Source organism: Lonchura striata, chromosome 6, assembly GCF_046129695.1.
Source record: "Lonchura striata isolate bLonStr1 chromosome 6, bLonStr1.mat, whole genome shotgun sequence".
Classification (NCBI taxonomy): domain Eukaryota; kingdom Metazoa; phylum Chordata; class Aves; order Passeriformes; family Estrildidae; genus Lonchura; species Lonchura striata.
The window spans coordinates 68,453,910-68,468,188 of NC_134608.1; the positions used below are offsets into that span (position 1 = coordinate 68,453,910).

At 51.9% G+C, this 14,279-nt stretch overlaps 2 protein-coding genes across 2 annotated transcripts in view; one reads left to right on the top strand and one right to left on the bottom strand.

Annotated features, from left to right (window-relative positions):
* The window catches only part of LOC144246561 (uncharacterized), a 1,050,450-nt gene that overhangs the window by 283,958 nt on the left and 752,213 nt on the right, over window positions 1–14,279 (bottom strand). The window lies entirely within an intron of this gene.
* LOC144246437 (uncharacterized) overlaps window positions 5,344–14,279 on the top strand; it is a gene marked incomplete at its 5' end in the record, with an annotated part of 88,342 nt that continues 79,406 nt past the window's right edge. Inside the window, one exon of the mRNA XM_077783830.1 lies at window positions 5,344–5,938. Within this exon, the coding sequence (XP_077639956.1) occupies window positions 5,344–5,938 (595 nt within the window). The remainder of the gene's footprint in view (window positions 5,939–14,279) is intronic.

The window sequence follows — 14,279 nt, forward strand, 5'->3', positions numbered from 1 at the left end:
ATCTCTCTTATAATGACCTTTGCCCTTACAGTAAAAGTAGACATTCTTACAATATTTCTGAAACTTTGCATTGGGATTTTATTCTTTCCTGTTCCCCTGTCTCTACCACTATCATATCTAGGAATAGGGCCTGTGGGTTTTTTATTGCTTTCTTGCAATCGTTTCCTCGCATGGTGACTGCCACAATCTTTGCTTTTAGTTTGGCTTTGGCCACAGACTTTCTGAGCTTCCTTTAATGAATCATCTAATAATCTGTCATGCCAATCTTCAATTTTTTCCATTATCTGGCCAAGCACAAAGTTATTCCTTAACAAAGCTTTTTTCACATCAGTCTCAGGATCCACTCTGGAACACTGCCTCCTATTTCTCCCAAGTCTGTCCAACCACTCAGCCAGAGCCTCCCCCCTCCCCTGCTGTGCCCCAAAAGTCCCCTCAGCACTTTGCCCTCGAGATGCTGCCCCCCTATTCCCCCGACAATCAAATTTGATACTCATTCATATGTTTTCTCCCCTCCTCATCATTTTGACCCCACTCAGGAGGTGTGGTTGGCATTTGCCCTCCTCGGGGGGCCCTGTGGATTTTCTTTAGTCCAGACTTTTATGCCTGCAATTCTGATCATTTGCCTTTCTTCTTAAGAAAATAGTATCTTTATTATGGACCACATTTCTTCCCAAATATAAATGTTTGAACCTAAAAATTGGTCTAATTGTTCAGCAGTGCTTATGAGATCCTCCAAAATCCCTTTGATTTCCTTTTTAAAATTCCTGACCCCAGAAGAAGTCAAAGGAGCATTCACAAAGCCGGCTCCACGCCCTCCCATCGGGACCTCTCTTAGTGGAAATAGATCCATGCCTTTATCCCGGTCTCTTTCTATAGCCTTTCTCCCGTGCTGTGAGGAAGAGTCCGGAGAATGTTGCCTCCTAACTGAACTCCCTGTGTTCCTGTAAGGGGCGTCCTCCAGACAGAAAGAGTTTCTCGGAGCTGGGGCTGCGGTTCCCGGGGAGCGGAGCTCCGGGCAGGAAGGGGCTGAGGGCAGGGCCCAGCGCCCAGCCCTGGTCCTCCGAAGGCGGAGCCCGGGCAGGGTGTGCTGCCAGAGCCGCCGCAGGAGGGGCAGTGCCGGGGGCACCAGCCGGGAGCGGGATCGGCCCGCCCGCGGTTAGGGGCGGCTGGGCCGGTGCTCCCGGCAGAGGCAAAGAAGCAGCGGCGGTGCACAATTCTGCAGCCAATGAGGCCACTCTGGCCACTGGGTGAAACATGTTGGCCCACGAATTCCTTTGGCATGGCCCTGTTGAACATTCACCTACAATTCCAATTTCTTTTGTGAGTCTGAAGAGCCAGAGCTGAGGCATCAATATTTTTGGGTTTTCATTTTCTCAAGTTTTGCTCTCTTTCTCCTTTCCATAACACATCATGGAGGCTGTCTGGGGTCAAAAAGTCCTACAATGTTCTGGCTGGAACAGAGAATCCTCAATCCAGGCTGTGTAATTCCCTGTTAATCCTCAAAATTGTCTCAGCTCCTTTTTGGTCCTGGGAAATGTTACTTCTGAGATTGCCCAGACCCTCTCTGGATCAATGCACCTGGAATCTTCAGTCCCAGTATTTCCGAAATATTTAATATTTTTCTCCACCATTTGCGTGTTTTTTTTTTTTTTTTTTTTTTTTTGTTTTTTTTTTTTTTTTCCAATACTCAAAAGATATGTTTAGCCAGGAAATTCAGCCATTTCATAGAGGCTTTGTCTACCACTTGTTCTTGTCCTCCTCATTGGAGCCGTCTGATTCCCTGACTGGCAGGATAGGAGTGCTGTAGGGAGACATCCCTGGCTCCAAAAGCCCTGCCTTTAGCAGGGACTCCATACCAGGCTGTGAGCCCTTCCTTCCCTCCCCTGGAACAGGGTGTTGCTTTTAGACACCACTTGTCCTGGTTGCTTCCAAGTAATTTCAAGAGGCTCTACATAAAATTTTCCTCTGGGGCTGCCCACACCTCTGGGTTCCCTTCAGCACAGGCCTTGCCAGACATTTGACACAAAGGTACAGTAGCAATAGCCTCTGTATCACCTTTTACAATATTACAATGCCACCATCAAATTCCTTCCTAGTTAATTACAATCAGAATAGGAAGAAAAAGAAATTAGTTTATTTCAAACCTATCCCCCACAGCTCCTAATAGCGATTGAACAAATGATTGATACCAGTTCAGCTTTGCCATTTATTCTCTTAATAATGAAAACATTCCTTTACAATTTTCCCCCGTTAGGTGTAAGATTCCAAGTGGATGGAGAGGCCCCTGTGTCCATCAGGAGAGGCCTCCTCTGGATGCAGACCCAGCCTGAATGTTCTCCAGGGCTCCAGTGTGGTGGGTCCCCGGTGGGATGGGAGCTCAGAGAGCCCTGACAATCCATGTCCATGCAGGGGTGGACTTGCTCCTGCTGAGGGTGCTGCTGTCTGTGCTTGCAGTGTCCTTGTGGGCTGCAGCTGGAGCCCTGACTCCTTCCCAGGGGCTGTTTGGGTGGGCTCTGCCCTGGCCAGGAGGGCAATGCCTCTGCCAGGTGCTTGTGGCCGACCCCGTCATGCCCTGGGTGCTGGGGCCCCCTTGGGCCCTGGGGTTGATCCCTCAGGGGCTGTGGGAACTCTGCCATGGCCTTTGCCTTCAGCTTGGCCTTTTGCTCATCCCTTCTTGCCTTCAGCTGCTGTGCCCTTGTGCCCAAGTGCTGCAGGGCTTCTTGTGCCACTCCTGCAGCCCCGGTCACTGCCTGTGGGTGCTCATCCTCTGAGAGCTGCTGAGCTTTCTGCAAAACCTTTCCTTTCTGCAGGGACCCAAAGCAAATCCTGAACAGCAAATCCTGATCCTTCCATGTGCACTCTGCATTTCCCAGCTGTTCCTTTGTGTTCCCCGTTGTGCTCAGGGTCCCTGCCCAGCCCGTGTGGCAGAGCCGGTGCCTGTCCTGCCGCAGTGTCCAAAGGCGGCCCCCCCGGCGGGCAGGGCCGGCAGCTCCCCGGGGCCGGGCAGCGGCCGGGGCGTCCCGCAGCCTCCTGGGGGCCGGGGGCCACTGCCGGCCCTGCCCGGGGCTGGTGGGGTCAGGCAGCGCCCGGCGCTGAGCCCCGGCTGCCCCACAGCCCCGGCCCGGCCCCGCAGCTCCCCACAGGCCCCAGCCCGTGCTCCCGGTGCCGCACCTCTGCGCCCGGTGCTGCCGCTGCCAGCGCAGAGAAATCCCTGGCATCCTGACCTCCTGCTTTTCCTCTCCTGGAAACCAGAGATGGAAGGATCTGGATCAGCTGGCAAATGTGAGGATAAGACCCTGCTGGAAAACATCCCAATCCAGAGTATTTTTCTGTTCCTCCTCTTTGCCATCATCCATTTTCTTACCACATAGATTCTTCCTGCTGCTTCTTGCCTGAACTATATTCCTGCACACTCCCCTTCACCCGATCACTTCCCAGCACACCAACACCATCCATCCCCTGTTGTCCAAATCCCTTCTCCACTTCCCTTATTGCCCCCCTGGGTGTCCATGTCCTTAATTACCTCTGGGGGAATGTGCAAACTACCTCAACATTCTCCCAGGGGACCCTTCAGGGACATTTTGGGATCATCATCCCTTTGGCCAGGACTCCTCCCTGGCTTTCCCTTTTCTCCCCTCCATGGGTGCCCTGCCATGTTCACTCCCCGAGGATCCCAGGGCAATCACTGATGAGATTTTCAGTGCTCTCTCTCTGCTGACTCTTCACAGACCCCCTGATGTGTCACTCATCTGTCTCCTGGTCACTCCCGGGTCCCCAATCAATCCCCGGTGCCGCCACCAGCCAAGGGAGCCGATCACCCAAAGTGGGTGAGGCACCTTCAGCTGCACTCCCTGCCCACCGCCCCGGATGGTGGAAGGAATTCGGGATGAGCCCCAGGGTGTGTGGAAAAATTGACATCACCAAAGGATTTTGTCCCCAAATCAGACAGAGGAGTCCTGTAAAAGTAATTTCATTTCTAAAACTGGGAGAGGCCATGGGACATTTCCCATGGGATCTCTCCAATTGTTGTAGGACACAGTCTCCTTTTCATCCTTATTCTCCTGGCCACATCTCCCTCTTTCCCCATTGGCTGAAGTGCTTGAGAGGTACAGATTTCCAATCCACCTACTACATACCCACCGTAATATGCTCCCCACTTTTGTATAGCAAACGATATTCATGGCTCTGTTAAGTCTTTGTTGTTCTTCTGGAAGTTCATTAATTGAGCAGGATCTTGCCTGAGCAGCAGTCTGTGTCATCAATTTATAGCATTTTCTGAAACCGATGGCTTCTCCTTTCACTTCCTTATGTACAGATCCGTGGCCCTCTGAGCATTCCCCACCTGCGCCCCCCCTCGGCCCCATGGCCCCGCGAGGGGAATTTGGGGAGGTGGGAGTGGGGCAGCGCCAAGGCCGGGCCCCCCCGCGCTGTCCTGGCGGGAGCGGCTGCAGTGGGGACCGAGTGCGGGCGGGAGCGGCCGAGAGCCCAGCGCTGCCCCAGCCCGACCTGCCCCAGCTCCATCCCTGCCCCTGCGCTGGGATGCTGTGGGGCTGGGGAGAAGAGGGAGCCGGCAGTGGGTGCTGGGCCTGGGGGCAGGAGGAGAAGGGAAGGAGAAGCAGGCTTGAGGAACGAAATGGTAATACTATGGACGTGGCAGGAGAGGGTGGGATTGTGCAGGAGAAGGAGGAATAGCAAGAGGAAGAGGAGTGTGAGGAAGAGCAGAGACACAGGAGGAGGAGGAGGAGCAGAAAGAGGAAGCAGCAGAAGGTTCCACCCCTCCCTGTGTCTGCAGCCTCCCCCCAGCCCCAGGAGTGGTGGTCCCCCCACATGCAGCAGTTGACTGTGGAGGGGGATCCACGATTTTCACGGGGTGAATCTTGGTGTTTCTGAGCTTTCTTGGGCTAAATGTTGGTGCTTTGGTTTTATGTGGCAGCTGAATCTATCTTTTGGAGGAGGTTTTTGCTGACTTGTGATCTTTGGGGAGTTTCTGATTTGTGTCTTGAAGTTTGTGGGATTTTTGGGCTGAATCTTGGTGTTTTGGAGGTTCTTACAGACACAAGATTCCCAATGCCTTCCTGAGATGAACTTGGGCAAGGAGGAACCTCCAGTCCAAGGTGCTCTCCTCTTGTTTTTTTCCCCAAACCAGGATTTTTCATTGCCAGGGCGTGGCTGGATGGAGGAGGAGGAAAAGCCCTGGAGATGCTGCAGGAGGAGGAGCTGCAAACCCAGCCCAGGGAGCTGCAGGGAGGAAAGAGCCCCCTGAGCCAGGAAGGCGGGCAGAGATCCAGCCAGAGCTCAGAGCTGGTGGAGAAGCCTCATGGCAGGGAGAAGCCCCACAAGTGCTTGGAATGTGGGAAGGGTTTCAGGTGGAGCTCCAGCCTCATCCGGCACCAGAGGATCCACACTGGGGAACGGCCCTACGAGTGTGGGGAGTGTGGGAAGAGGTTTCAGAGAAGCTCCCATCTCCTCAGACATGAGCGGATTCACACAGAGGAGAGGCCCTTCTGCTGCCCCGACTGCGGGAAGGGCTTCAAGCAAGGCTCTGACCTCACCGTGCACCGGCGCATCCACACCGGGGAGAGGCCCTACGAGTGTGGGAAGTGTCGGAAGAGCTTCATACAGAGGTCTAGCCTGTTCGAACACCAGGTGATCCACACTGGGGAACGGCCCTATGAGTGCTTGGAATGTGGGAAGAGCTTTGGGTGGAGATCCCAACTGAAAGCACACCAGCGCATCCACACTGGGGAGAGGCCCTACGAGTGTCCCCAGTGTGGGAAGAGGTTTCATACCAGCTCCAATCTCCTCCTTCATGAGCGGATTCACACAGAGGAGAGTCCCTTCCGCTGCCCCGACTGCGGGAAGGGCTTCAAGCAAAACTCCAGCCTCACCGTGCACCGGCGCATCCACACTGGGGAGAGGCCCTACGAGTGTGGGAAGTGTGGGAAGAGCTTCTCCAGGAGCTCAGACTTGACCCAGCACCAACGGAGGCACCACTGAGTGCCCCGAGTGAGGGAAGAGCTTGGAGTGAGGGAAGAGAGTAAGGGAAGAGCTTGGTGAGCTGCTGCAGTTCCATCCCCCATGGGAGGATCCGGGCTGGATGATCCCCAGTGACCCCTGTTGGGCAGAGCCCTGGTGTCCCCGTATGGGGAATAAAACAGGGAGTAAAGCAATGGAGCTGATAAAGAGGCCCGATATCTGAGGCCTGACTGAGCAGAAACTGTGGGAGACACAGACACAGTTTTAAGTCTCCCTTGGCAAGAACACTGACCAGGCAATATGGTGTGAGACTTTTTGATAAGGTAATGTTACCAGGTGATGTGATGTCATGAAGAATGTGTAACCAATGGGAAATTGTTACCAAAAACAGAGCCCTCTATAAGCCCCATACAAGTAAATCCCTGTATAAACACCTGGTACACTCAGTAAAATTGGCTTTGGTCTAAACTGGGATGTCCCCGTCTCTCCATGGTGGATAACCCTGTTGTGGGTGATCCCCGTTGGGTGGGGGAAGGTGCTGGAGGGATTTCTTTCCCTTCTCCTGGTGCTGCCGTGGTTTGGTTGGTAATAAATTCCCTCCCTGTGCCCAGGCCGGGTCTGTTGTCCCCGTGCCGGTGCTCGGGGCGGGATCTCTCCCGTTCCTTCTCTGCACTGCCGGGCCTCTCCTCAGCCAATGAGAGAACGCGGTGGAGAAGAGTCAGCCAATGAGAGCGAGCGGGGCTGATGACTCACCAGTTGCCGGGCAGACCCGCAGCAGGCAGTGTTCCCCACCTGGACCCGCCCTCCCTGCCCAGGGCCGGCCCCGCCGTGGGGTCCCCCCAAGTCCCTCCCCAGTGCCCCCAGGAACTGCGTGGGGAAGGAGTGGGGGGGTCCTTGCCGGGCTCGAGGCCACGGGGAGCGGCTGCGGCCGCCGGCGGCTCAGGAGCTCTGTGGGCAGAGAAAAGGGGGTGACACCGGGCTGGGGGCCCCGGGGGAGCATTCACACTCCAGGGGAGGGGGGATACGACCCCTGGGACCCCCCTTTCCTGTGCATGTAAACTCGATCCCCAGTGCCAGGAAGACGAAGCCCAACTCGGGAGTCCCCAGTTCTTGTCAGCATCTTGCTGCGGCAGCATCCAGCAGCATCTCTGGGTGGTCCGCAGGGGTCAGGATCTCCCAAAAACTCTCACAGACACCCAAGCCCCTCCAAGCACTTTCCTGGTCGCTTCCAGCCCACTCAGGATCCCCTGAAACCTCCCTCTTCATTCTGTCCTAACCTCCCCAGGACCCACTAAAGCCCCTCCTGTCCCTCTCAGGATCCCACAGCCTCCTTCTAGTCGTCCCCTACTGCCTCAGGACCCCTAAAGCCTATCCCAGTCCTTTCCCAGCCCCACCAGGACTCACCCAGAGCCCTCCCAGTCTCTTCCCAGCACAACCAACCTCATCCCAATCTCTGCTTTTCCATCCCCAATCTCCATCCAGCTCCTTCAGGCTCACTCTATTCCCTCCCACTTAAACCTAGTGCACCCAAACTCCCTCCCAGTGCCCAACAGGACCTCCAGAACCTCATCCCACCCTTCCCAGTATTCTCCAAACCCCTTCTTAGCCCTTCTAAACCCCCAACCTCCTCTCCCAGTTGAAACCAGGCTCTCTCCAGCTCCCTCCCAGTTGCTCCCAGCACATCCCAGTTGCTCCCAGCACCCCCAGTTCCTCCCCCATACCCCAGTTCCGGCTCACAGGTTGTTCCAGGCTGATGTTGTTGGCAGGTGGAGGTGAGCCCTGCCCGGGCTGGGGTTTCCAGCAGCACGAGGAGCTGGTGGGTCCAGTCCCCGTTGGGGACCACGTCGGTGGCCACCACAGAGAGCTCCTGCTGGCCCTGGAACCACCTCAGCTGGATGGGAGCAGGCGGCCGGGGCCGGGCCGGGAGCTCGAGGGCAGCAGAGAGATGGACACGTTGGGGGGCAGTGGGAGAGAGTGGGTGTAATAAATACAAAGGTCGTTGTTCATCAAAATGAGTGTTAAAGGAGACAAGAATTTGAACTGAGTAGGGAATGCAACTAGCATACAAGACTGTGTAACTAATTATATACAAGTTGACTTTTAGGCCAAGGACAATCTGCAAGGAAGATGAGGAGCCTTCATTCCTGCGACCTCCAAGGGCAGAAAAAAAGACCCCCAGCAACCAATTGAACCAGCGCAGAGTGCATAGAGAGAAAATACATCAACCGGGACGTATAAAACCAAAAAGGTCAAAGGGGGAAGGTGCTCCGTGGCAGAGCAGAGGCTCCCCGGCTGCCCAGCGCTGTTCTTTTGCTTAATACCGCTTGCTTAATAAATTCTTGTTAATTGATTTATCGATAATTAGCCTCCCCAATTGAATTTGTCCATAGCAAATTTGGTGCCGTGACTCGGATAAGGGCGACCGGGTGGGAATTCCTAATCAGGGAGGCGCCCCGCTGCCTCTGCAGCGGCCCTGGTGCAGGCTTTTCCTTCCCAGACCCTTACCGACGAACCCAAATTCGGTATTGAGCACAAGGGATACCAGTAACCCCGTAATCTTTGTGCACGAAGCCGGGCGAAGATGCAGGACAGCGTGAGTATAAAAGTGGGGATCCGCTGGGTTGGGCTGGGATCCCAGGACATAACGTGTGAGACGTCCTTGTAGGACGAGGCACGGGCAGAGCTCTGAGTAGTGCGGTTTGCAGAGCCCGCGAGGGGCTGGGCACCAACAGGGGCCGCGAGTGTGTGTGTGCCTGAAGGTGTCCTGGAAGATGGGACAGAGGAAAAGCAAGGCCTCTGCTTCCATGGGGACGGGGACCCCGGTAACGCTTCCCCAGATCCCCCCTGACAGTCCGTTAGGTCTAATGATAAAATCTTGGGATGAATATCCTTCAAGGAAAGGGAAGGCTAGGGCAAAAATGATACATTATTGTATAAAAGAATGGGGAGGAAAACAAATCTGTAGTGATAATTTATTTTGGCCAGTGTTTGGAAACTTCAAGTGTCGGAACCCCGGGTTTGGCTGGGGTTCCTGTGTGGTGGTAGAGCTTCTCCTCCAACCCGCGTTCCCAAAGGAAAACTCCACAGTCTCTTCTTGTTCGGTCTCAAGATGTTTTATTGCTAGTTATCTAACAGATTAAGTTCTCGGGCTGCGGCCCTTTGGTCAGCGGCCCAGGCAGAGAGGCACACACTCCTGACACCCTGACTGTCCGGTGTCTTCTTCTCCTCTCTCCCCGCCCAGGGCTGCTGCTATCTTTTATAAGATATATTACGTATAACATGTTTACAATTATCCCCCAATACCTATTACCTACGTTACCAAGTGTTTTTCTATTCTAAACCAATCTGTGAGTGCCAACATCACCAAGAACATGGAGGCAAGGAAGAAGAAAGAAGGAGGGTGGGTTCAGCCCACTTTCCTCCATCTTAGAACTTCTGACCCCCATGTACAAAGTAAAAACCCCCCTGTACATACACTAAAACCCCCCTGTACACTACCAAAAAATATTTCCCCCTACTTTGTGACTACATTTACTATATTATCTAGCACTTTGTGACTGCTTGTTCTACCTTCAAAGTTGGTAATTCATTCCATGGTTCAAACTCGAAATCACAGCTAAATCCAGCTGCCTGCTGGGGTCCAGACTGCGTCTGACCACGGCCTGGAGCCTCTAAAAATGTCTGAGAGGCATTTTGAGTTCCCACATTCAAGGACTGGATTTGCCAGGCATTAAACATTTATGTAAACTCTAAAGAACCTTTTGATATGGAAGAGAGCAAGTATGCTGCTCTCTGGATAGTGGGGGAAGCAAGAGCAAAACTTTTTGCCTGAAGCACCCAGGGAGGGAAAAAGAAAAATAAAAAGCCTGAGGAAGTTCCAACTGCACCCCCTCTACCATACATACCTCCTCCTCCTCCACCCCGACCAGCACCACCTGCAGTCTACCCCGATTTAGATCAAGGGGGAGATTTTGATAACCAAGAGGTAGAAATCCCAGAGCCGGTCCCTGAGGAAAATTGCTGTGTTACTCATAGTCTAACAAGGGGGGAAAGAGAAAGGGAAGGGCAAGCTCTATATCCATGAAGAGAAGTAGTTTTGGGATCATTGCAGCAAGCTGGGCCCTGGCATGTGCTTATCACACCCTGCTAGATACTGTAGGGCAGCAGATAGAGGAAGGGGGGCAGGGAGATAAATCAGCAGCGATCCCAGTCACTCAGGCTGCAGCCAACAGCCCCGGCTTGAAGCCAGCAGATAAACCAGACAGGGAGCCTAAGCCAGCAGCTAAACCAGACTGTGAGCCTAAACCAGCAGCTAAACCAGACTGTGAGCCTCAACCAGTGGCTGTTGCTATGAGCACAATGGGCCAGTGATACCTCAGGTCATCAGGGCAGAGATGCCACCTACAAGTGGGCACGAGACCGAGGGGTGGATCTAACCATGGACAGTATTTCTCAGGTGATCCATGACTGTGAGACCTGTGCTGCCATCAAACAGGCCAAGCGGGTGAAGCCCCTCTGGTATGGTGGGCGGTGGTCCAAGTACAAGTATGGGGAGGCCTGGCAGATTGACCACATCACACTGCCTCAGACACGCCAAGGCAAGCGCTACGTGCTCACCATGGTGGAAGCCACCACTGGGTGGTTGGAAACCGACCCTGTGTCTCATGCTACAGCCCATAACACCATCCTGGGCCTTGAAAAGCAGGTACTTTGGAGGCATGGTACCCCTGAGAGGATTGAGTCAGAAAATGGGACTCATTTCAAGAACAGCCTTATCAACACCTGGGCTAGGGAACATGGCATTGAGTGGGTGTACCACATCCCCTACCATGCACCAGCTGCAGGCAAAGTGGAGAGGTCAAATGGACCGTTAAAAACCACCTTAAAAGCATTGGGTGGAGGATCTTTCAAAAATTGGGAGCAACATTTAGCAAGGGCCACCTGGTTAGTTAACAGCTGAGGTTCCACCAATCGAGCAGGTCCTGCCCAGTCTGAGCCCCTGAATATAGTAGATGGAGATAAAGTCCCAGTGGCACATGTCAGAGGTTTGTTAGGGAAATCAGTGTGGATCAATTCTGCCTCGAGTACAGACAAACCCATTTGTGGGATTGTCTTTGCTCAGGGACCAGGTTGTACATGGTGGATAATGCAGAGAGATGGAGCAACACGATGTGTACCTCAGGGAGATCTGATTGTGGGGTGAGACTCATGTGCAAATATCACTGTTTGCTGGATGTTACTGCCAGTGTCTGTACATGAAAACACACAGACATGAGACAGAAAGAAATGTGTAAGTGGCAAAGGTTTGAGCAAGTGAAATAGAAGGAAATGTGTAAGTGTTGAAGGTTTGAGTAAGGGAAAGATGGAAGTTTTAACTTGATGGAGTTTTTACATGATGTTGAAGATATGGAGGTAAGGGGTGGAATGTCCGAGGGTGATGTTATGGTGTTTGTATCTCCAGTCGTGTGTTCTGTTTATGTTTGATATTCTGGTCTGTGCTTTCAGAACTGACTCAGAAAGTGAAGGTTTGTTTTGCCTTGTTATCAGCCGGCTCACCTCCCCCCATGGTCTGCTGTCTAGAAGAGGCCAGTGCTGGCTTGCTTTGCTTTGCTTGCTGGCTTTTCCTTGATTTGCTTTGCTTTTTTTCCTTGCTTCTGCTTTTGCCTTTGCTTTTTAAAATTAGTTTTGTTAAGCAGTCCAATTCTTTCCCTGCATTGTTTCTTTTCCCTTTCCCTTTCCTGAATACCATCCAACCTGCTTGTCTAGGTTCGAGACAGGAATCTGCGAAGGAGGGCTAAAGCCTCCTGTGCAATGGAGAAGGTAAACCCCCTCCCTCTGAATTACTAGGAGTTTTAAATCAAAAGGCTCTCAGGCAAAGATATGGGAATGGGAGTAACAATTCTTTACTAGAAGAAAACTAGACAACAATTTAAAAAGGCAAATGCAATCGGTACAAACAAAACCAGTGAAAAAGTCCAGAACCTGAGGATTCGGGGTGCCAGTAGCAGTCCTGCTGGGACGATTGCTCCCCTTGCAGTGGTTGATGAATTGCAGCTGCAGTGGTGATCTTTAAAAGGGTATAGATTTCCTCTGAAGATCTGGTGGCAGTGGGGCCGGTCTTCCTCTGTGCCGGGGTTGCCTCCGAGCTCCGCCGCCGTTGCCTCAGCGCGCTCCGGCTGCTTCACTGCGAGTGCCGCCGAAGAGAGAGAGAGCTGCTTCTCTGGGAATCCCGCGAAGAGAGAGAGCCAGCTGCCTCTCTCCCCAAAAGCTACCCCTTTATACCCAATAAAAGAGTGCTTGGCTTCCCCCTCTGGGTGGAACATCTCACAATAGCATGGTGTTATGTTACCAGCCCTGCATTGAATCAGTCAATGGCCCACTAACAAACCATTACCTCTTAGGAGCAAAACCGGTTCTTGGAAAAGATAACAAAACCTGTCCAACAGGTTTGCCTTCAACAGATGGCAAATAGAATACAAGCTTATCTTACAACCCAGGACACTGCTCCGGACTGGGACCCTCTAAACACCGAGGAGCACCGAGAGCCTGCGCTCTGTGATCTGCAGCAGCCATCCCCAGTGCCCAGAGCAATCCCCAGTGCCCAGACCCGGGCGACCACCCCCAGAAGAGACTTCCTGGATTTGTTATCTCTGCAGAGTGGTGAAGGAGTTTTGTTGTCATCTGGTGTTGTTCATTTTTATAGTGCTGGGAAGGGTTATGTTTGTTAAAGAAACTTCTTTTCCACTTCTCTCAGAGAAAATTCTTCCCAAATCAGGTGGGTGGGGAAGGGCCATGGGGGTTTGTTTTCTGGTGGCTCCTTCCAGAGGGTTTTCTCCCAAATTTGCCCTAAACTAGGACAAATATTTTGCTGCCCATTTCATGGCTGGAGAGAGTGAAAAAAAACCAACCTGTTCTAATCATATTTTGGTTCCAATTACTTTGTGTTAGTATGGAGCAGTTACTGGCTATGTTGTTTGAATTCATAGTGTCTTTTTAGAGTGGAGGCCTGTATGTGTTTCTGGTCCCTAGGGTTTTTTGAGATCTTAATCCCTCTATGGTTCCTAGGTTTATTTTCTTATCCAGGAATAGCTCCAGTATTGTCCCTAATACGTAGTTTTTGCAGTAGAAGGGCACTGACCAGAATATCCATCAGGCTGTGTTATGGTGTGATGGCATCCAGGGGGTTTATGAAGGTGCTGAGGTCTGTTCCAGGAATGCATGGCTCATGGTCCTGCTTGTGCAGCCAGTTTGTTAGAGGGGAAGCAGGGGATGAGGCTTCTCAGCCTTTGCTTTCCTTCTTCTCCTCTGAATCTCTCAGCTCCCTATTAGAGAATGTTCCGTTTCCCCTGACTGTTAAAGAGACCATCTTCCTGGTGTTTAATCTGGTAACTTTCTCTACACAGTCTGCAGTCTCTCTAGAATGAGGGCTGAGATTTCTAGAGGGGCTGAAGAGACCCCTGACCCAGGAGTAGACCCATGTGTGAGAAATCCTGAGTGGTGTGGGAAATGGGGGGGACGGGAATTGGCACATAGACTGTTTTCCCACATTCAAAATGATTTTACTGATTTGCCTAAAGTAGGAAGGTATGAACACTTATTGGTGATAATAGATCACTTGACTCACTTTGTAGAGGCATTCCCTACCTCCAGGGCAACTACACAAACAGTAGTAAAAATACTATTAGAAGAGATAGTCCCCCACTACAGACTAGCAGAAGTAATAGACTCAGAGAGAGGGCCACTCTTTGCCTCCAAAATAAATTAAAAAAGTAGTTACAGCTCTAGGAACAAAGTGGCAATATCATACCCCCTGACATCCACAAAGCTCAGGTAAAGTGGAAAGGGTAAATGGGAAAATTAAGAAACAACTAACTAAATTGATGTATAAAACACAATCATCCTGGGTAAAAATGTTTGCCTTTAGCCTTATTAAATATAAAAACTCAGCCCAGAACCGATATTGGAATTTCTCCATTTGAAATGCTTTATGGGATGCCTTATGACATGGATTCTCCTACAGATCACCCTGAAATAAGTAATCAACAAATTAACCAATCTGTCATGCAGCTTGTGAAGGCTCAGGAAGGGCTTAGAAGAGCTGAGTTACTAGTGCAACAACCTCCTTTAGACCTAGCAATCCATAATATAAATCCAGGTGATAAGGTGTTAATAAAAAACCTAGAAAGAAACCTCACTACCCCCAAACTGGGAAGGCCCCTATGTTGTTTTACTCACTACAGAAACTGCAGTCAGAACCGCCGAGAAGGGGTGGACCCATGCGAGCCGAATAATGGGAGTGATTC